The following is a 22,985-nucleotide window of genomic DNA, read 5'->3' as shown; positions in this document are numbered from 1 at the left end:
TTATCATACAAGTTATGTGGTTATGTAAATCAGATCTATTCTTTCAGATAAATTGCATATTGAAAAATTTCATGAAGGTTTTCTATGGCTTTAGTGTGGTACAACATTGGGCTGTATTTTGCAACAGAGCAATTTAGCCACATAACGAACTTTATACCCCGGTTTAGAGTCAATTGTATTCTTCCGTACTGTCATTGTGGCTGGGATTACTGCTACGGCCACTGTTTTGAAAGTTATTTCCAAGTTACATTAATATATTTTAGGGCATGATTTACCCTTCTGATCCTTACCTGTAATTATACAGTGGTTTACATTGTCAGCGGCTTTATTAAAAGTATTACAATGCTTTGTGTTGCTGAGGAACAACTGAGTACATTGAGACAGGCTCCCCAGCTGAGCCTCAGTAACATTTGAAAGCACACAGTTGTTAAATCGTCAGAACTGAGTGTTGATGGACTATATCGTACCCTTCCATTTGAGGGAGTCTCAGAAGGGTATGAAACACTAGAAAAGGCCATCAGACCATGCTTCCTCATCTCCTCCCACATCAGTGCAGTGCAAGTTGTCTGAAGAGTGTGGTCACCAATGGCTATTGAAAGTAGAGCAAGAGTGCTCTTGGGAAACCTGCAGAGGTGTGCTGCACCCTTACTTAGCTGCTCAGGGACAAGGGTGTCCGTGCACTTCCAGAGGCAAAGCATTTGCACCACGGCTTGCAGTGTCCATTCAGAGATGTAGAAAGACAATATCAGCAATCAGAGCTTTGGAAACAAGGATAAAAGGCTTGTGCAAGGCATGACAAGTTAATGCTGGCTCTGCAGCCATTAATCTATGTTCAGTTTCACAGCCAACTTCATTAGAAAACACACTACACAGAGTAGCTGTACTGACTACAGCCACAACCTGGCTAGCCGTGCCCCCTAACACATGTGCTGTATCCTACACATGGAGCTAGCACCAATGGGATGCCACAGCTACATAGTACAGAGTTGCCTTACCCTTTCATACCCCACCATTTTCATGAGGCTCGGCCCCCTTCTTTGCACTGAAAGGGACTGCAGGGCTCGGACTTTTTGAAGGAACATCAGATAATGGTTATATTCCGAAACAGGACTTTCTGTCTGCTGCCTCTTGTTTATCTTACGCTGACCTTTCTTGTCCCCGTAGAAAGGTTTTTTGAAGACCATGAAAATGTTATCGAAATCTTATCAGACTGGACCCGGGACACTGAAAATAAGGTTCTGTTTTTGGAAAAAAATGAAAAATATGCTGTGTTCAAAAATCCCCAGGTAAGGTAATGTGATGTTGGCAAAATACTTTTAAATGATATGGATTAGTTTATGCTATGCCTGCTAGAGGTTTTATTGGCTTTAGTTCTGCCAGTTCTAAATGAGAAAAAACAAATCTGTGGTTTCAGTAACAAGGAAAAAACACACAAGAGAGCTTTTCCTCTGTAGTATATTTGTAGGCCTTGTCTACACTGCTAAAAATGAGATCTTCAGTTCCCCACTTGTATAGTTCCACTGGGGGGAGCAATGGTGAAAGCTATTGTGTAAGCACAGGGCTCAGATGTAAAGATGATTGCAGATGAGAAACAGTGTTTGAACACAAGACCATCAGCACTGCAGCATGGACCTCTGCAACTTGAGCTAAAGGAGAAGGTCCATTAGCTGGTACTAGTAGTAGGCAGTTATCCTCTGTGGATCAGCCACTAGAGAGGAACATGACACACTTCACATGCAGGTTATGTAAGCACTTACAATAGCTTATTAAACATGCTTCTAAACTATTAAACATGCCTTCATCTAAAGATTAATTGGGTTATTATATTTTGGGGGGGAAGGATGTTATCCCTTACACTTTTGCCGCCTACATGCTATCCAGCTAATGCTAGCAGCCATTGACAAAAGTTAGTGAGTCATACATTATAAGTCCTTTCCAGCATTTATCTGTAGCTTTGTTTCTATAATATACTTTTTAAAACACTATAATATACTTTTTAAAATAGGGCTTTCCACTCAGATTTCCACTTTTTCATGAGGATGTGCACATCATCACGTTCACCCATTTGTGATATAATTTATTGTGCAATGGAAATCTCATTAAGAGACTGCTCCATGAAACTGCAGCAGTGACTCAGTTATTGAGATGGAAGGTCAGAAGCCCATGACTAAAGGCTGGAACATTAACACATATTGGGTTGCATGCACACAAAGAAGAAGACCTTAACATCTGAAAGACTGAAATCACTCTGTAATGCAGCTGCAGTGATGCTAGGCTGACCTTTTGGGGGAAAATAGCATTTTATTTTATTTTTAACTATCTGGCATTGACACTAAAATTCAAAGAGCCTAGAGAATAATAATTGCCTGAGGAAGACTCTAATATGGGAGGAAAAAAAACCCTCCTGGACATGCTTTTGTTTCATACATTTGGGTTAGATCACTCCCCCAGGGCAGCTGATGTTAAACTCACAAACCCAAATGTTAATCTCTTGTTTTTGAAACAGTCTCTGGTCTTGATTCTTCTCTTCTACCTGTTTTGATCTCCTGATTTGCACTGCTGTAAATGAGAAAGACTCAGGCCCTGTGGATCACATTATGCACATTCCCTTTTGGTTTTGTAAAACTAATTGAAAGTATTTACACAATGGGCTTCAAATAGTGGTTGCTCTATGCTTCTGTTCTACTACCACTGATCAACTAGCAGAGACAGCTATACCTATGAGAGCCCTATGAGTTGGTGCCTGTATCCAGAATGTATGGACTCCTGTTTCTGTCCAAGGGATGATATATTAGGGGTTAAACTCGAACAGCGATGCTAAAACTAAAGGTTAAATTAAGAGGTGGGATAAGAATTCCAAATAACTTAATAACCATGAAGAATTCCATGCATGAATATCTATGTCCAGAGAAGGTGGTGTGACTGTAGCAGGCAAAAATCCACTTAAGAGACACTGAACTTCAAATTTCGTTCATTAAAGTTTAATAGTTTCAGGCAGGTACTACACCTGTCCCTTTGCTAATGCCTGTGGCTTTACAATCTGATTCCTACTTTTTAAATTTGTTTTTCTCTCCTTCGCTGCCATGTGAAAGACCCACACAAACAAGAGTGAAATTGACTATACACTGAGTGCAGTCAAATGCAGTCAAATGCACAAACAGAAAATAGAGAAGTGTTTTTGCCCAGTACCTGCTGTTAGTTGTTATATGTCCCAATAGCAGGTAAGAATGTTTTAGATGGGAGCATGATTTTTAAATTGACAGTGTCCCTCAAACAAATGGTCTTATTTTCCAGGGATCATAACACAAGAACAGACTTCTTACAATTTAATTGTTTCATTTACATACTATTTTAGGCACTTGCATTCCTACTGCTGCTTTTTTCTTAGAGTAATTTCATATTTATGAATCTTTCTCACTTATCACCTGTTCTTCCATTCGCTAACAGAAGTGGAGGAGAGTCTATCCTAGAATATAGAAGATGGGCCGCAGTAACTTTATTAAACAATATGATGGAAGCCAAGTTTGAAGATTAGTTTCCTGGCCCCTACTTAGCTTTGATTTTAGCTGCTGACGGCTCCTCAGATTCATGTGTTTGATCTTTGAAGTGATAGGGCTGTGCAGGTACAGTCGGATATAGACATCTGCACTACAGCACATCATTGCTTTAGCATACAGTCAATATGACTTGAACATACAGACCAGATACAGTGGCAGGGAGTTGCTGAACACAGATTTATTTTAATTCATTTTGTGCCTATAGTTTAAATTGCCTTTATGTTCTATAAGTAGCTCATTCTAAAAGGGACGTTGGTCATCTCTTGGTCTGGCCCTGCATTATGGAAAGTCTGACCAAAACAGTCCAGCCATTTTCAAGTGAGTAAGATTTTGTGCTGTCAAAGACAAAAAGCAAAAGCCACTTTTGTTAATATTAAAAATAATGTTAGTCTTTTTTTTTGAACAGCTTGAATGTCTCTGATTTTGGTACAGACTTCTCGTTTGGTATAGAACTAATCCCTACATTAGCCATACACCATTTTGTGGACTGAGGAAAGTCCATTTAGATTTGGTTGATTTTGTAATGGTTTAAAGGCTATCTTGTGCTCTCCCTTGCATTTTTTTTAAAGCCAACAAAGATTGCTTAACTTTCTGTTGGCACTGCACATAGGTAATTTCTGATTTCTCATCACTATCTTGGCTATGCGTTTGCATGGCTATGAGAGTGGAGGGCAATTTGTCAGTTCATATGCCAGTGTATGTAGAAGAACTTCCGGGAGCACAGACCTTTTGGAACCTTGCCTCATTCCCTTCCATGTTCAGTGATGTATAGACTGATGTGGCCTTGCTTCACTGAGTGGGCATCTTGTGCAGGATACAGCCCCTCCCCCCCCCCCGAACTGGCATGTTCTGCACAGCTCCTGTGACTTCGAACACCATAAATACAAAGCACATGGTGAACCTAAGTTGGCCAGAGAATCCCTTTGAGAATTCCTCATGTGTAGGAGGAGTTTCCTGCTGGTATGAAGAAGGCGGAGCTAGTGTAGCCGCTACCTCTGCTAACTCTGTCACTGCACTGACCAGCATGGGGAAGGAGGGAGGGGACATGGTTCAGTGAAGCTCCGCACACACCCCATTTTCCACTGGCACAATGTCCCTTAGAGAAGTTACACTAGTGGCACATGTTAATGCTCCACCCCCCACCCCACAGCATCAGATAGCTCTGAAGCCAGGCACAGCAGAATCAGGGAGCCCCACTTGGCTCCTGGCAGCCTCTGTTCTTGAGCTCTCTGTGGGCATAGTGGAGAATTCATCCCGGAAAGTTAGGCCCAAGAATCTGATAATCCCCATCTTCAGAAGCAAAGATCCTTAAACAAACAAGCAGCCATTCAAATGCAAGTGCAAATACGTGATTCATTTGCTTCTAATACTACTTTCAAAGTTGTTGATCTTGTGTTGTATACCTAGAGAAACACTCCATCTGTTAAGGAGCCTCAGTTCCCTACCACAGACAGACATATCTTCCTTTGCAAACAAGAGAAATATTCATGCTTGGGAGGTTTGAGAGAGCTCTCCAGCAAATCCAAGCAGCATTCACATTAATGGCCTGACTCTCCCAACCCTGACATGCTTCTCCCCAGGGTCTTTGCAGAAGGGAAACAGTTTGTCTTTTAACGTGACCTTTGACTATTGGACTTGGAATGACCTCTTGTGGACACATGTGGTCCCCTAGTACATGATGAATGACATTCTGGTCAATGGTAGACCACACAGTGATACAGATATAGCAAGTGCAGTATGCAGTCTCCTCCCCTGGGCCTAATCCACTGAAGGATAATAAAGGTCAGATACAGTCAGATTTCAGGAATAGAGGGGACATACAAGAGGTGAGCCATAATAAATGAAATGCATGTTGGCAAGGGAAAGATGAAATGATACATCTGTATAGCATAGGATTGGGTGGCAAAACACTCCTGCACTGACAAAAGGCAGCCTTATTCGTGATGCCACCTGGTTGTCATTACTGAAATTCTCTCTCTCTACCACTGACTGTAGGCACAGGGTGGTCTTTTTTCCCTAAATAAATGCCAGATGCTCTAATGTAAATCACGCATAGTCAGAGGACTTTTGTGGTCTCATTAAGGCCATCAGCAGTCATTCCGAATCTCTGCATTGGTGGCGACACCAGGGCCAGGTTGTGACAATTCAGGGCCCTAAGCACACATCAGGGTTTCCCTGCTGAGCTGATAGTGGCAAAGGCCCCCACACTAGAGCCTTTTCCTGGGTTAGTGGGGTCCTCCTACAGCTCCGTGTTGGTCCAGAGAAGGAGGAGGCTTCAGTTTACCCAACAATCAAACTTTGTGTGGACTACAGTCCATCCTACCTGAAGGGGAACCCCACCCAGCCAAGCAAAGTCGTAATGGGACTTGTTCTGCTATATTCCCTGCCTGCTTTCCAAAGTTTCCCCATTTGTGTGCAGGGGTTCCTGCCAACACCAGTGCAGCAGAGCCATGATTGCATGGCACCACAGAGTTCTCTGCTCAGAGCAGGAGGTGTCTGATTAGCAACTGCACTGAGATGAATATGGTTCTTCACCTCATCAGAACTGTTGTTTCAGGCTATCTGCAGACTGAGGCAGGCATCACTGCACCAGCTATGCTCAGGACACCTTTTCAAGGCTTTTTTTTACAACCAAGAGGGCTAGAAATACATTTATTTCCAAATGAAAGCAGAGATTCCAATGTAATCATGGGATTCCAGGAGCTCTGGCCCTAGACCAGTGGTTGGCAACCTGCAGCCCACAGGCTGCACGCGGCTCAGCAGGGTAATCCACTGGCGGGCCACCAGACCGTTTGTTTACATTTGTATGGCTGGCCGCACCTCCCAGTAGCCACGGTTTGCTATTCCCAGCCAATGGGAGTCGCAGGAAGCAGCAGCCAGCACATCCCTGCGACTGTGCTGCTTCCCACAGTTTCCATTAGCCAGAAACTGCAAACCGCAGCCACTGGGAGCTGTGGGCGGCCATGCAAATGTAAATAAACTGTCTGGCAGCCCACCAACGGATTACCCTGATGGGCCGGGTGTAGCCTGCGAGCTGCAGGTTACCCACCACTGCCCTAGACACATGTATTTACCTTAATCTAGCCCTGGACTATGAATTACAGATTAGCCATGTGCTCAGGCAGCTAGTAGCCAGTTTAGTCTTTCCTACTTCTAGGAATCCTGAGTCTGAATTCCATTTTGTTTCTAGCAGAAAATAGCTCAGTTTTGAATGTTCATTTTTTGATCATTGCTGTGGCCATGGCAGGAGCATAGGGCGTAGTGTGGCTGATGGTGCTTTTAGGCTTGCCTGTTTGACATTGTGCATTTAAAGGTCACTTTTTTAAAATAAGTGTTGCTCCAGGGGTCTCCCTGAAAAAATAAACCATCTTGAACAAGTCCTGCTCTCCCACAAAGCTGCTGTGCAAAACGCGGCTTGAGGAGGAAGATGTGGTTACATGGTCAAGCTGGGTTCTTCAATTGCTCTCTATGCTGCCTGGTGGCAGTAGCTGCTTGCACATAAAGGTGGAGTTTTGGTTACATTTTCTGGTATAACCATAACATGTTCTTCCTTTAACTGGGAAATGTCACCAAAAGAGAAACAAGACATTGCAGATCCATGACACATTTTGGCCTTTGTTGACTTCTAAGACAAATCTGCATGTAAATATGTCATCTGACTTTCAGAACTCTTAAGGAAACACAAGTCTCACTGAAGTCAATGGGAACTGCAGGTGGATTTTGGGGGGAGAAGAGAAAAGAAAAAAATCACACTCTTTACGCTGGATTTAGGAGAGTAATTTTAGGTAGCCAGCTTTCAAAAAATGTGGCAGAATTCTTCTTGGATGAAACAGGTTTTGTTTGCAGGATAGGGGCCATAAAGCAAACAATTAACCTTATTCGTAATTCAACCAAGGCCAAAGGGACTATCTACAAACATCAAGCTATTTCCCTACTTTGGTCCCAAGCCAGCAGGCCTTTAGGGTTAGAAGCTGCCAACAGATTTGGGCCTTGGTTTTTACTGGAGCATGATCCTGACCTTCACAACTGCAGATACAGTTTTGAGTCTACAGTTAAATGTGGGTGCATCTGTACCCTTTCAGACAGCACAGCTACATTGTCTGGAGGTGCAGATAGGCATATAGGCTTCTGAATGGGTGTAATTCCAGGTGAGGATACTTGCACTCACAGCGCTGGAGCCATTGTTTCAAAGTTTAGGCCCAAGTCTCAAACAATGAGTTTGATGCTAGATGTGGTGGTCTACAGTATTTTTCAACAAGTATGCAAAATTACCCCTTGGCTTTTAAATGACTCCTTGGACAAAAAGTACTTTCCTGCATGGTGCAATAATGCAACATACAAATGCAGACATAAGGAACTCTGTAAAATCTACTGTGTCCAAACACTTGCTATTAAATAATAAAGAACTGTAGCACATGCACAGCTCAATTTCTGAAGCAATGCACACCATAAAAAATGATTACTAGAAAATTATGCATTCAGTTCTTGGCACTACATTTTTCTTCATCGTGTACTAATCTGCTGCATAATCCTCAATTATGTTCTGTAACATCCATCTCTAGGAATCTAGGACATTGTTCAAACTGAAAAAATAAAATCAAACCCACTGACCCAGAAAAGCAGCCAAACAAATTCAAGAATTGAGCCATGTTTTTTTGAAGTACGGGGTTGGGGCGGGGTGTATGTATATGGGCAAAATGAATTTTAGATTGAGAAACTGATGTATAAACTCCAATAGGCAGCTTTAGTGAAGGTTTCCTGTAATGAGATTTGAAGCGCAATACTTGGATACCTGCCTCTCATACCATCTAGCTCAGTGCACAATACAGAAAGGCTGAATAACAGTGTCATCTGTTCATTTATAATCTTTGTCTTTTCTGTTCAACATCAACCTCTTGTATTTTAATCAGAATTTCTACCTGGCAAACAAAGGAAAAAATGAAGGCAAGGAAATGAATGAGAAAAACAAAGAGTTTCTACTGGAGGTAAGCCAGCTTGGTTAAGTGGTGATGCAAGTGCTGATGCAGCAGAGTGCCACAGCCTACATCTGCTCTTAACAGCAGTGCTTAGTTCTTTGCTTGCTAATGTGTAACAGGAAGTTCTGTGTTTGTTATTATCAGCTTTGTGTTTAAGGCTGTGTAGAAAGCTATTCAACTTCATCTGCAGCTCACCACTGAAAGCATAGACCAGGGATGGCCAACTTGTGTCTCTGGAGCCACATGCGGCTCTTCAGAAGTTAATATGTGACTCTTTGTATAGGCACCAACTTCAGGGCTGGAGCTACAGGCGCCAACTTTCTAATGTGCCAGGGAGGGAGAGGGGTGCTCACTGCTTAACTCCTGGCTCTGCCACAGGCCCTGCCCCCACTCCACCCCTTACTGCCTCCTGCCCTGAGCCTGCCATGCCCTCGCTCCTCCCACCCAGAGCCTCCTGCACACAAAACAGCTGATCAGGAGGTGCGGGAAAGGAGCGGGAGGCGCTGATTGGTGGAGCTGATTGGTGGGTGGGAGGGAGCTGATGGGGGGGATGTTGATGTATAACTGTGGCTCTTTGGCAATATACATTGGTAAATTCTGGCTCCTTCTCAGGCTTAGGTTGGCCACCCTGGCATAGATTCTACTTCATGTTATATTTTTATTATAAAACATAGTGCAGATAATTCCTTTCTTCTGTTAGGTGCCAGTCCTACAAACATTAACACGTGTGCTTAGCTTTTTTCTACAGTGAATAGTCCCACTGATTTCAGTTAAGTGAAGCACCTGCTTCAGTGTTTACAGGACTGGGGCCTGAACAAGGACAGCAGATTAGGAGCATTGCACTTTCACAGTCCTCTGAAGAGGCACCTGCAATCAAGGTTCATCTTAGCTCTGACATTGTTGCAGAAATGCTTTGCTTGCAAGATCCCCAACAGAGCATTACTAATAGTCTAAAACACTCCTGGGCTAGAATCAGATTTGCTTTTTATTTTTTAAATCATTAAGACTGAGCAATAATGATAATAATTAAATAGTTACTTTTCTTTCTAGTTAAAGAAGGTAAATTTCCACCCCAGTTTTTGTTTCATGTACTTTTCATGCTGGGTTGTACCATGAAAGGACTCCAGGCTTGGAAAACTAAACTATCTCTTTATAAAGAGAACTATTCACAGAGATGCTGCCTCAAGCACTCAAGCCACATGCATTCAGACTAACTTCCTGATTCCTCTTCCAAACTCTTCCATCCTGCAACCTGAGTTCCTCCTCCCAAGTTCCATACAGGTTGCTACAGTTACTAGTGTTAGCTCTGCAGCCAGCTTATACAAGCAGCCTTTGGATTTGATTCCAGTTTAAACCTGCTTATTTTCTGACCCTTCTTCTTGAAAGTTCAGTACACCAGTCTACTGTGATGAGAAAGAGAAATCTAGACTTATAACAAACAAACAATGATCACAGAACTAAGGGAATGAAAAAAAACCTTTTGTTTTGTGTGAGCATTTTGGCTTTGATGCAAGTGCTGGAAGAGGATAATCTACACTCAGATGCCTGGGGATTCCCACTTTAGAATTAGTGCATGATAACAAAGCCACCAAATATCAGCAAGCAGAGAGCTGTCCATAGTAACTTCTAAATGAGAAAATTAAGTATGTTGACATTAGAGATTACCCTGAGTGTTCTACACCTCCTAACAGGAGCTCTTTCATAGCCAACAATAACATGTATTTGTTCACATGGGTTGTGAATGCTGGTATGTGCTTAAAAATAAATATAATAGAAATCTCTCATCTTTGATTTTATTTTAAAGTTCTTGGTGCCTTTAGGAGCAGTTTCTAGGGTATCAAGTATTTCTCTACACAACCTAGAGATGTTGCAATAGTCAAAAACCTGAGCATGTGCGAATAATGGTGCCAAACATTTTATTCTATCTTCCTCAGCAGAAAATGCTTTTCTGGTTAAAGTCTTTAGTAGGTTATTGCAAATCCTTCACTAGGTAATATATGTTTCTGGTCCAGGACTAGGGGTGGCCAGAAATAGAAATCCACCACTGTGCAAAGAGCCTAATGGTAGAAGTCTCTATCACCTACTTAACTCTTAAATGTTTAGTCTGGGGCTTAAGAGAAGGGAATGAGCTAGCTGTGTGTGGGCCCTCTGCTGTGAGGACAGTTTCCCAGAGCAAGTGTCTAAAAAGGAATGCCCAAGTCCCACATGAACACTTTAACATGGAAAACTCACATTTACATGTTTGACTCTCTGTTCCATAACTGGGCTCCCCATCTTTATACGTTCACTGTTGCAGAAAATGTCTGTTTTTAAGAGAACAATTTGCTGTTGTTTATTAATATAGGTGCTCAAGTCCATTTATTTTGTGTAATTCAATTCTTGCTGCACAGGAAAGCTTCTGTGGGACGTCTATCATTGTGCCAGAACTTGAAGGGGCTCTTTATTTGAAGGAAGATGGAAAAAAGTCCTGGAAGAGGCGCTATTTTCTGCTACGAGCATCTGGAATTTATTACGTCCCCAAGGGAAAGACCAAGGTCAGGAAATCAAAGGAATCATTTTAGCAGTAAAGTAATTCATGTAGGTGAAAGTGAAGAGCTCCTGAAGTCACATTTTGAGAGCAATGGCTGGTGCATCTGAGACAAATTTTTCCTTTGACTGTGACACTTGTGCAAATATTAGAAAGTAGTCACAGAAATCCTGTACAATTCCCCCCATTTTTGTTTCCACAGTTAGGTAAAAACATTGGGTGAAATCTTGCCCCTCTTGAAGTCAATGAGGGGAAACCCCAATGCCCTTCATCTAGCACTTTGCTGCAAATAATGCCTTTACTTCAGATCTGGTTCCTTGTGGAAGGGAATTTAAGAAGTTTGCAAACAGTCTCACTCTATATAGCAAAATGGAAGTACAGAAAACCTGACATTGTTTATAACAAGACTCAGTTGAAAGCTCTAGTCCAGCTTTTATAGTCTGTGTTTGTAACCAACTTGCCATGCCAACAGCTATTGCAGGGAAGTGCTCTAAAGTCCTTGTGCTATTATGCCAGATGTTTTTCCTGAAGTGATCTTTGCCTAGAGAATGTGTTGTGCCTTTCCAGCTTTTTAAGGCTGTCTTCTGTAGAACAAGAGGTGAGACAGAGGCATTCAGGTTCACAGAATCTAATACAGTGACATTTACCATTACCGGGTATTGAAAGAGTCTGAGTTGCCAGCCTGCAGTGAATAAGCAAAGGAGCCTGAAGTGCCCTGCAGAAGGAGGCTCATTGCTGCTCATTTCTAGAGTAACATCCTTGATACTGACTTTTGGGTACTGGGAGCTGTTGGCAGTTTTATATTCTGACAAGTGCTGCCGTTTATGGCTCTTAATGCTTCAGATTTGCTTTGGATGAAAATGTTTGTGCCAGTGACTGAGCATCCCCATACCCAGAGCTAATGATATACACCAAGTCAATGGGACTTAATTATTTTTGTCATTCCCTGAATAAATCACAATGAAAGAAATAGTGATCAACTTAAAAAATAAGAGACAAGTCCGCCAGTGGGTGGCAGAGGCATGTAGTGCCACTACTCAGGTGACCCAGGGACAGAAACAGACTAGGACCCAAGTCCGGGCAAAATGCAGCGTCAATTAGATGACTGCCCTGCTTGTACTGCACTTTATAGAATGGCTGTGTCTGACTTCTAAGGCAGTGGTCATCTGGGCTTTCCACTCCTCAATGAATCTCCCACCCATACAGCACTCTTACAAAACAGACTAGAACTCTGATTGGAAGGATTTTCTCCAATCACAATGCAGATTAGTGAAATACTCTCATTCCAAGAATGGCGGACTATGAAATTGGTCTAACTCTTAGTAGCAAAATGGAACTAAAGAAAATCTGACATACCTTGAGCTATGTTTAAAAAAATAAAATGAGCACTTTATATTGACAGTTCACAATATATCTAGGCCCAACAAACATGCAGTTAATTTTGTATACCCTAATGTTTAGTATCAGAGGGGTAGCCGTGTTAGTCTGGGTCTGTAAAAGCAGCAGAGTCTTGTAGCACCTTATAGACTAACAGACGTTTGGGAGCATGAGCTTTCGTGGGTGACTACCCTAGTGGAGATTTGATGGATGTGGTGAAAAAGGCAGGCAGGATATAGAGAGAGCAAGAGAGCAGGCTAGAATAAGAGAGGGTTAGTTCAAGCAGGAGGGAGAGGCCCTCTTTGAGCTAGAGGTGCAAAGAGGAGAAACTGGTTTTGTTTTTGGAGTCTTGGTTGGAGTCTTTGCTTGTTTAATTCAATTTGTGTCAGAAGATGAGAGCGAATGAGAAGACAGACAGCAGACAGGAAGACAGAGAGAACAGGAATGGCTTCAGGATGGGAGAACCAAGACAACAGCACCCTCTCCTCCCTCCTTTTCTCACACACCAGCTGCTCATCTCTCTGAACATCCACCCTTCAACTACTAATCTCTGCTTCTTGCCTGCTTGCCCCTTCTATAAGGTGCCACAAGACTCTTTGCTCCTACTATTTAGGTCTATGCTTGTTTTGTGGGTGCAAGTCAGGCCCTAAAACTTTGAGAAAGTGTCCTTGACTGTAATTGTGTGACTATTTCCACACTAGCCATTGCTTCAAACCATTAGTCCACCCAAGTATCATTCTCCTTCCCACAAACTGACATTAATGGAAAGTCCAAGAAGTTAGCAGCACCAAACACACTAGTTACTTGTTTAAACTTTTTTCATTAAATTATGTAGTTAAAGTCTTCTTTTGTCTGGATATGCAATAGGAATAACATTATGGCTTTGCAATAAATGACTTATCTCTTACATAAGTTGTTACTTCCCCTACATATCTGTGATGAATGTTTCCCTTTAAATAATTCTATCCGGATTGGACTCAACCATGAATTGGTTCCTAGGAAAAGCAAGGACTCCTTTGTCATTCCCATTGAAGGCTTGGTGTTGAGGCTGCCCATAAGTTTCACTGATTTGAATGCACTCAGTGTGAAATCCTAGCCCCATTGCAGTCAATGGCAAAACTCACAAAGACTTCAGTAGGAACTTCAGGTTGGGTACTGAACAGGGAGATGCTTATAATTAATACCAAGGCGTTCCAGAGAGCAGAATTTATGCTACTGTCCCCTCTTGTCAGGTGTTTAGATTGAGCTACCACTTAATGGCAGTGTTCATAAATGCACTACGGGTGTGAATAAAATGAACCCAAGGAAGTATCTTAATGAGAGTATAACAAGCAAGCAAGCAAGAATGTGACACTAAAATATGACCTCCACCCCCAAGGAGAGACGCTCTTTGAGGTGTCCAGTGTACATCAATTTACTAAGTATATGGGCATATTCAGAAATATATGCAGATAGAACCGTTTTGCATTAACATGTATAAAGAGTATGGAGGTTATATATTGTACCCAGAAATCCTTAACATAGCAAAGTGTGCCAACAAACATCTTGTTGCCACAGCAACACAGTACAAACAAATAATAGGTAACCTACCGTGGTAGACAGAAAGATACCAGTGTGTGGAGATGAGGTGGGAGGGGGGCTGGAATTGTCTTTTTAAGGCAGTTTTGAAGCAGGAACAGATGAAATGTGGCTCATTTACTCGCTGTAAACGTACACACATTGACTGTACATTCCAAGGGAAAGGCAGTTGCTTAGAATAAAAATTTTTTAGACCCTAACACCATTTCCCCCCTAGAACTGCAAGGAGCATCACTGCAGGACCTATATCTATTTTAATCAAAGTTTTTTCCTACTAGGCACCACTCTGTTCAGTAAGGATAACAGGTCACTGACTTGGAGACAAAACAAAGGATTACAACAGCAAAACTCAGATTTATGTGGAATGTAGTAAAATGTTTCACTGTGATTCTAAAGGTGTATTGATCTTTCTCTGTTTGTCTTGACGGTCACTACAGTTTAAGAACAACTTAAACACTTGTCATTCTCTCCGCTTTGATAAAATCCACAACAGTTAAAACAAGATTCCACATCAAAGCGGTTTGAAAAAAGGCCCTTTAATGTGTCTGGCATCATAGCTTAATTCACTGTAACAACAGAATGCTTGGTTTCCATTTTTTTAGACATCCCGGGATTTGGCTTGCTTCATACAGTTCGAGAATTTGAATATTTATTATGGTACTCAGTACAAACTGAAATACAAGGCACCTACGGATTACTGCTTTGTCTTAAAGGTATGTACAAGAGAAGTCTATTATTCTAATGTGTGCTCTAACTGCTGCCATATACAGATATGGTAAGGGCCTGATCCTGTAAGGTGCAGAGTGCCTCCTGCAATGTTACTGCATACCCTCAACTGCTAGTCACTTTGGCCCTATTCAGCAATGTACCTTTAAGAATTACTTAACTTTAAGCACATGAGTAGTCGCACTGAGTACCTTGATGAATTGGGGCCCTTAAGATGATGCTCAATGTCTTGCAGGATGAGGCCCAACAGATGTCATGCTTTAAAGCACAACTCTGTGTGGCAGAAGGAGAAGAGCATGGTGGGCCTGGCTCACCCACATAGCTACAGTACAGCTGCTGGAGAAAGTACTGGGGCTCCTTTTACTGCTACTCCAGCTGGGGAGACGAGGGACCCCAGGCTACTGCCTGTTCCTCTCAGGGAGGGAAGGGGATGCTGCATTGCCACTGTACTCCAAGTGGAGGGGTGAGCCCATGGTGTAGGGCCAGAACTGTGAGGTGCCTTGTGGCATCATGCATCTAGGGCACTAGATTGCCTTAATTGGAGGTCAGATTACTAGCTAAAATAATAGAGATTCAGAAATCAGAACATATCTGACAACACTGACATGGCAGAAGATATGGATTCCTCTTCTACAGCGCTTATGGGCCTGTGGTGCTAACAGGAGCTGCTACCAAACAATGTTTAGCCAACTTGAAAGACAATAAGAGGCAGATACATAGCAAAGTGCCATTTTTAATTTTTCTTTTCTGGTTATAACTGCATTTTAATGGACTGGTTATCCAAAAAAGAAGTGTCTGTCCAGTTTCAAGTGTTTGCCAGTTTAGTTTACACGTGGCCCAAATACAAATAATTTGTATGAATCAGACTGATTTTCTGTTCGCAGATTTAAATGATTAATACAGTTCAGCAGTTTAGATAATGCAGTTCTCCACAAACCACTTAGGCAAAGTCACTTCCTCTCTGTCCCTCACTTTCCCCATCTGTAAAATGGGTATAATTATATTTGCCTCCTTTGGAAAACACTTTGAGATTAACTAATGCACTGGTTCTCAACTGATTACACATTGTGAACTGCATATGTGGTCCACAGTGTGTTACCTGGGCCGCAGTGACCGCGTGGCAGAGCAGCGGCAGCCCCGAACCTGACCCTCACTGCGCCAGGTGGCCAGCTGCCCACCCCAAACCCCACAGGGCCAGCAGGCCAACCCCGGTCCCTGCCACACAGCTGCACTGGACCACTCGAGGCCAGGCGGCTGCCCTGGATCACTACCATGCAAGGCGGGCCAGCTGCTCACCCTGGATGCCCGCCATGTGGCTGCCCCAGACCCCAGAGCTCGCGTGGCCGGTCGGCCACACAGGGCAGGCCAACAGCTCTGGACCCCGGAGCTTGCAGGGCCAGCCAGGAGCCACGACCCCAGACTCCCACCACACGGGGTGGGCCAGCCGCCCAGACCCTGCCATGCTGGGCGGCAGGGCAGCCTAGCTGGACCCCACCGCGCCGGGCAGCAGAGCAGCTGGGAATCCTGTGGACTCTGCCATGCGGGGCCTGGTGGTTGCCTCAGAGCTCTCTGGGCCGGGCGGCTGCTCCAGACCCCAGAGCTCCTGGGACCAGGTGGCTACCCCAGACCCAGAAGCTCACGGGGCAGGCTAGCTGCCTCAGACCCCCGACCCCATGGGGCTACCAGCAGCCCTGACCCCAGACTCCCGCCACTTGGGGCAGGCCAGCAGCCCCAACCCGGACCCCAACCCTGCCATGCTGGGCAGCAGGACAGCCCAACCAGAGCCCTCTGTGCTGGCAGTGGGGCAGCTCACACCCCCCCATGCTGGGCAGCTGAGAACCTGGGACCCCAGGCACACAGGGCTAAGCTGTGTGCTAATTGGGCCGTGGGTTGAGAACCGCTGAACTAATGAAAAGTGCTATATAAGAGCGAGGTATTCGTATTATTCAGAAAATACATGCACAGTTAATGGAGAAAAGAGAAATAGTTCAATCAGTTTTAGAAATAAGTTGAAGTTGGTTCTCTGTAAAAGACTTCAAAGCTGTTGTGAGCATATTTAACTGCCACAGTGCATCTGTATAACATTCAAAATGGGTGAATGTGGTCAAAATTAGTATTTGGCTAATGTAAGTGCTTTCTAGACATTTTATTTGCTTTGCAAGTAGATGAAAATGAAGTACATCAGGAAACTGATTTTTAGAGTGCTCAGCAATGTTTTTAATTATTCACATCACTGTGGGAACTTTATGACCCAATGCGCTACCATTTGTACAAAAAACAATTTATGCTACAAATTATCACTGTTGCACTAAAGTGGTGGGGTTTATTATTAAACTAAAATACCTTGGATGTATGAAGTTAACATGTTGTGCCTTTGTATCACTTACTGCGGTGGTGGAGGTGAAAAACCAACCGTGCAAGCCTGAGAGGAAGGGGTTTATGCATCATAAATTTGAGTTTGAAATATCTTTTATTTAAAAATGTTCGCTATAGTGCCTTTAAAGTGTACTAGCAATGTAACAGAATAAGCATCATATCCAGACAGCACTATTATGGGTAAGGAGAAATGAGGTCTGTTACTGTTATTGGTCTTCATTTTTATTCTAATATGTTTTCAGAGGCTGGGACATGTGGTAGGTTCCTGATTGGAACTGTTTTGCACTTTATTGTGGCATTCTTGAAACTGGCGATTACAGTGGTTGAAAGAGCCTTAAACGTAGATGGTCTGCAAATTTTAAACTGTTGTTGTATGGGGGGAAATAGTGGCCAGTAGAGCCAAGTTCTGCCACATCCTTCCTCTTTTACTTTCAGCCATTGCCAGTATGATGGGGCTGAGGATAGTGGTAGTTTGAGTGCGAGGGATTGTGGGAAGGAAAGGAACAACACTGTGGTGTGTTCTGGATAACTTCAGTCAGGTGCCCTATGTGGCAAGCACCGCACTGCTGTCACACTCCCACCACAGCTGCAAGCCAGCTCAAGTACCAATTCCTCTCAATGCATTTAAGATGTAGTTGCAAAACCAGAGATCTCATTAACTCTGGTCCTGTTGCACGTAGCTCTTTCTTATCTCTCACTGTCTGTAAAACCTAGGTCTGGCCTAAACAAGTGTGTTCTCTCTACTCCGAGCCTCCATATACTCCCGCTGTGAGCAGAAGTGTAACATTTCTAACAGTGTCTAGAATTGTGGTTGACCGTTGGGCTGTTTTTAGGTTGAGTGGATGCTGGTGACATATCAAAGTGTGAAAATGGGAGTAGAGCTATCACAAAGTTTATACTGGTGAATTGCTCATCTCCTAGTTTGGTTTAGTATTCATGTGCAAGTGTTCTAGGTGAGATTATCCTGCAGGGGGCAACTTGTCCTGAGTTGCCAAAGGAGAACAAACCATCTTAGAGTGTCATCACTGACTAATCACGACATGAGATGTCTTTCATTCTGTGATAGTGTCCAAGATGAATTAATGGAAAGGAATAGTCTTGTGCGTACATTCAGGTGCAATGATGACAGACAGTGGCATTAACCTATATGTGAAAGGAGACTATTTTTTGGATAGTTGATTTCTCCAGACCTCATTTTAGTAAGACTAAAATATGGGCTACGATATTGGTTTCACATCCACACCTTTTAAGCTTATGCTCACACATACTTCAAAGATATTGAAAGGGCCCATCATTCATACAAAGGGGATGAATGGCTAACAGAACAGCCTGTGATAAAGCTACATAAAACAACATGAATGTTAGTTGTGAAGAAATCACATGCATACACCCTACCCACTCCCACCCCCAAAATAAACCCAAAACATCACTGAGCCATCTTACCAGATGACTAGATCCAAGCAACAGAACTAGTACCTGACTCCAGAGATTCTCCCCCGCAATATCAGTGTGATGAAGTATACCCTGAAAGAAATATTGCTTTCTTTTATTTTATGATCTCGTGTGTCTTTAGGGATGGAAGGGATCTCAAGAGATGATTAAGGCAAGGAGCAGAGTTTCTTACCATCTTCCTGTGTGTATGTGTAGGACTGTCAAGTGTTTCTGGAAAGGGAAGGTGGGAATTCTATCAAAGGAGGATGTGCCCCTTTAGTTATAACCTCTTATGTTCGGAGAATCTTTTCTGATAGAACTGTGATGAGTTGTGAATGCAGCTTCCCGACTTTTTCCAGTCACTGCAGAGCTGCATTAAACATGCTTTAGCCCTGAGCACAGAGGAAGCTATTCCTTTCAGTGATTTTTTTTCCCATTTGAATCATCACGACACCTCAGGAGATAATGAAGGTAAAAGCTAGTTGACCAGTATCTTAGAGGTTTCTCAAGAGCACTTCTGAGTGTCTTCTAGTGAAAGAGAGAACATTTTGTTTAGCTTATTCAGAAGTTTCCTGTCAGGATGATTCAGAAAGAGTCTGAGGTGATGGAACAAATAGCTACTTCCTAATGCCCACCACTATTAGACAGAGACAAGCCCAGCTGGGCTTGTCTAACTGAAAGGAGCCCAGGTGGCTAATCAGCATCTACGAGAAAGCTGAAGTCACATTTAGCTGCCTCTATCAATTCCTGAGCAGTAAAGTGGAACTAATGTATTTTGGAACCCTGGGAAGATAGTGTAGGGTAGGGAAAGGGCTCTGCCTAGGCTTATGGATAGAGTCAGCATGTATCCTCAGGCATTTGAGGAACCATAAAGCTTGAAAGATATTTTTCTCCTCTTACCCACTTGGCCTATGCTGGGACATAACTCTCAATAAAATGAGACTAACCACTGGAACAGGCCTTTTACGTGTGAACCAGGCATCCCATCAGGCCTCCGTTCCTTAAAGGAAAAGTTACACATAAGAAAAACAACACAACCTATTAAAAAATAAAACCTCAGAAGGAACGAACCCTTGTAGGAGCTGCACGACAAAGCATGCAGATAATTCCATCTTGCTCAACTAACCATTACTTAACACCGGCCAAAATTTAAAGGGCACCACCCTTTATCTTAACATCAGACCTTTTCCCTTTCGCGGTCAAATGGGGGTATTGCACATGTTAGTTCTAATCCTTGGCTCTCCTTTTATATCAATGGCGGGGTGCTGGTGTTAGAAGTTCCTCTCCAAACAATCTAACAATAATAAAACAGCCTCTGGCCACCCATGCATATAACAGGACACTAATGGTACGGTCCAAGGAAGCTCTCCTGATCTCCAATACAGACGAGAAAAGGGATGCACAGCCAGCTGGAAAGAAACATTTCATTCAAACCTGTATCCAAACAAGGATACCTCTCCTATTGCCATGCAGAGCATGGCAGAAAGAACAAACCCCATAGTAACACAGCTTTCCAAATCACCCGCTTTTGCTGACAGCTCTGGCTACTCAGAAATGAAAGGGAAGCAAAAACTTCTGCTCATACTTCTCCAGGAAGTCCATTTTTAGCAACCACTGAAAGAAGTTACCTCTCACGTCTGTAGTGAGTGCACAAGCCGAGAGTGTCCAGCACTATGTGGGATAGCACCTATACAATATAAATCTAAAGCAGCTGTCCCTGAAATATGGCTCTCCTACTACATTATCTGGGGATTGCATTGGGAACAGCATGTACATCATCATCAACAGTCATTTCATACTGTTAGGTTGAAACTAAGGCTGTCAAGCGATTTAAAAAATTAATCACGATTAATCACTCTGTTAATAATAGAATACCAATTATTTTTTGATGTTTTCTACATTTTCAAATATAATTATTTAAATTACAACACAGAATACAAAGTGTACAGTGCTCACTTTATATTTATTTTTTATTACAAATATTTGCACTGTAAAAAACAAAAGAAATAGTATTTTTCAACTCACCTCATACAAGTACTGTAATACAATCTCTATCATGAAAGTTGAACTTACAAATGTAGAATTATGTACAAAAAATAACTGCATTCAGATCAAAACAATGTAAAACTTCAGAGCCTACAAGTCCACTCAGTCCTATTTCAGCCAATCGTTCAGACAAACAAGTTTGGTTACAATTTGCTGGAGATAAAGCTGCCCGCTTCTTGTTTACAATGTCATCTGCAAGTGAGAACAGGCATTCACATGGCACTGTTGTAACTGTCATAGCAAGATATTTATGTGTCAGATGCGCTAAAGATTCATATGTCCCTTCATACTTCAACAACCATTCCAGAGGACATGCGTCTAGGCAGATGATGGGTTCTGCATAACGATCCAAAGTAAATTGGAATGAAGTGTGTTCATTTTCATCATCTGAGTCAGATGCCACCAGCAGAAGGTTGCTTTTCTGTTTTGGTGGTTCAAGTTCTGTAGTTTCTGCATCTAAGTGTGGCTCTATTAAAACTTCTGAAAGCATGCTCCACACCTGACTCGTCCCTCTTAGATTTTGGAAGGCACTTCAGATTCTTAAACCTTGGGTCGAGTGATGTAGCTATTTTTAGAAATCTTACATTAGTACCTTCTTTGCATTTTGTCAAATCTGCTGTAAAAGTGTTCTTAAACCGAACATGTGCTGGGTCATCATCCAAGACTGCTATAACATGAAATATATGGCAGAATGGGAGTAAAACAGAACAGGAGACACAAAATTCTCCTCCAAGAAGTTCAGTCACAAATTTAATTAATGAATTATTTTTTTAATGAGCATTATCAGCATGGAAGCATGTTCTCTGGAATAGTGGCAGAAGCATGAAGGTGCATATGAATGTTTAGCATATCTGGCACGTAAATACCTTGCAACGCCAGCTACAAAAGTGCCATGCTAACACCTGTTCTCACTTTCAGGTGACATTGTAAATAAGAAGCAGGCAGCAGTATCTTACATAAATGTAACCAAACTTGTTTGTCTGAGCGATTGGCTGAACAAGAAGTAAGACTGAGTGGACTTGTAGGCTCTAAAGCAGGGGTAGGCAACCTATGGCATGGGTGCCGAAGGCAGCACGCGAGCTGATTTTCAGTGGCACTCACACTGCCTGGGTCCTGGCCACCAGTTCGGGGGGGCTCTGCATTTTAATTTAATTTTAAATGAAGCTTCTTAAACATTTTAAAAGCCTTATTTACTTTACATACAAGAATAGTTTAGTTATATATTATAGACTTATAGAAGGAGACCTTCTAAAAACGTTAACATGTATTACTGGCACGCAAAACCTTAAATTAGAGTGAATAAATGAAGATTCGGCACACCACTTCTGAAAGGTTGCCGACCCCTGCTCTAAAGTTTTACATTGTTTTGTTTTTGAGTGCAGTTATGTAACAAAAAACCCCTATATTTGCAAGTTACACTTTCACAATAAAGAGATTGTACTACAGTGCTTGTATGAAATGAATTGAAAAATACTATTTCTTTTATCATTTTACAGTGCCAAATATTTGTAATAAAAATAATATAAAGTGAGCAGTGTACACTTTTTATTCTGTGTTGTAATAGAAATCAATATATTTGAAAATGTAGAAAAACATCCAAAATACTGTATTTAATAAATTTCAATTGGTATTCTATTGTTTAACAGTGCAATTAATCGTGATTCCTTTTTTTAATCACAATTAATTTTTTGAGTTAATCGTGTGAGTTAATTGTGATTAATCGACAGCCCTAGTTGAAACCGTTCCAAAGCCAGAGGGACCCACCTTGGCAAGAAGGGTCAGTTCATCACCTTGGTGAAATTTTCCATTGTATTTAACAGAAACCTTGAACATTATAGTGTTTATTTTGTGTCTGTGTGAGGGTATTCACCAGTCCTGAAGCCGGTTATCTCATGCCATGATGAAAAATCCTTCAAAACAGACAAATAGCAAGGTAATCTATATGCAAATTGACTGGTTTAGTCAGCCTGATGTGTCTGAGACTGAGTGAATTTAATTATGGTTTATTGGTGCTGGTTTTGCTTGAGTAATCTGAAGGTAATGGTGCATAATGCTGAATTAATCTAGGATGAAACAAAATGGTTTCCTGGGGATAAACTGAGACAAGGGCATCATCATACTCCATTTCTGCAGCTGTGTACATTTTCCCTTGTAGCCCATTGTAGCTTTCTTGGTATCCTCTGGATCTGCCACATCTCTCTCAGATCTCTAATGTTCACAAGAATTTTAGAGCCAAATTCTCTGCTCAAGTAACTTTTTTTTCCCTATAATGGAGTTACTCCATCAGATAATTTGGTCCTTAGTTTGGTCCACTGCTGGTTCTCTCCTCTTCCACACCTAACATATCCCCTCACAGATGCCTATAAAGTATACACTCTGTAGGACACCCTT

At 42.3% G+C, this 22,985-nt stretch overlaps 1 protein-coding gene across 2 annotated transcripts in view; it reads left to right on the top strand.

The window, feature by feature from the left end:
- Positions 1 to 22,985, top strand: part of LOC120396762 (amyloid beta precursor protein binding family B member 1 interacting protein) — a 107,729-nt gene that overhangs the window by 66,693 nt on the left and 18,051 nt on the right. For both annotated transcript variants that reach the window (XM_039521819.1, XM_039521820.1), the window contains exons 7-10: positions 1,165 to 1,286; positions 8,468 to 8,542; positions 10,924 to 11,067; positions 14,618 to 14,728. In XM_039521819.1, the coding sequence (XP_039377753.1) occupies positions 1,165 to 1,286; positions 8,468 to 8,542; positions 10,924 to 11,067; positions 14,618 to 14,728 (452 nt within the window). The remainder of the gene's footprint in view (positions 1 to 1,164; positions 1,287 to 8,467; positions 8,543 to 10,923; positions 11,068 to 14,617; positions 14,729 to 22,985) is intronic.

The sequence above is a fragment of the Mauremys reevesii genome, linkage group 2, assembly GCF_016161935.1.
Source record: "Mauremys reevesii isolate NIE-2019 linkage group 2, ASM1616193v1, whole genome shotgun sequence".
Taxonomy (NCBI): domain Eukaryota; kingdom Metazoa; phylum Chordata; order Testudines; family Geoemydidae; genus Mauremys; species Mauremys reevesii.
The sequence above is the reverse complement of the archived record's forward strand: the minus strand, read 5'-3'. Positions and strand labels throughout refer to the sequence as shown.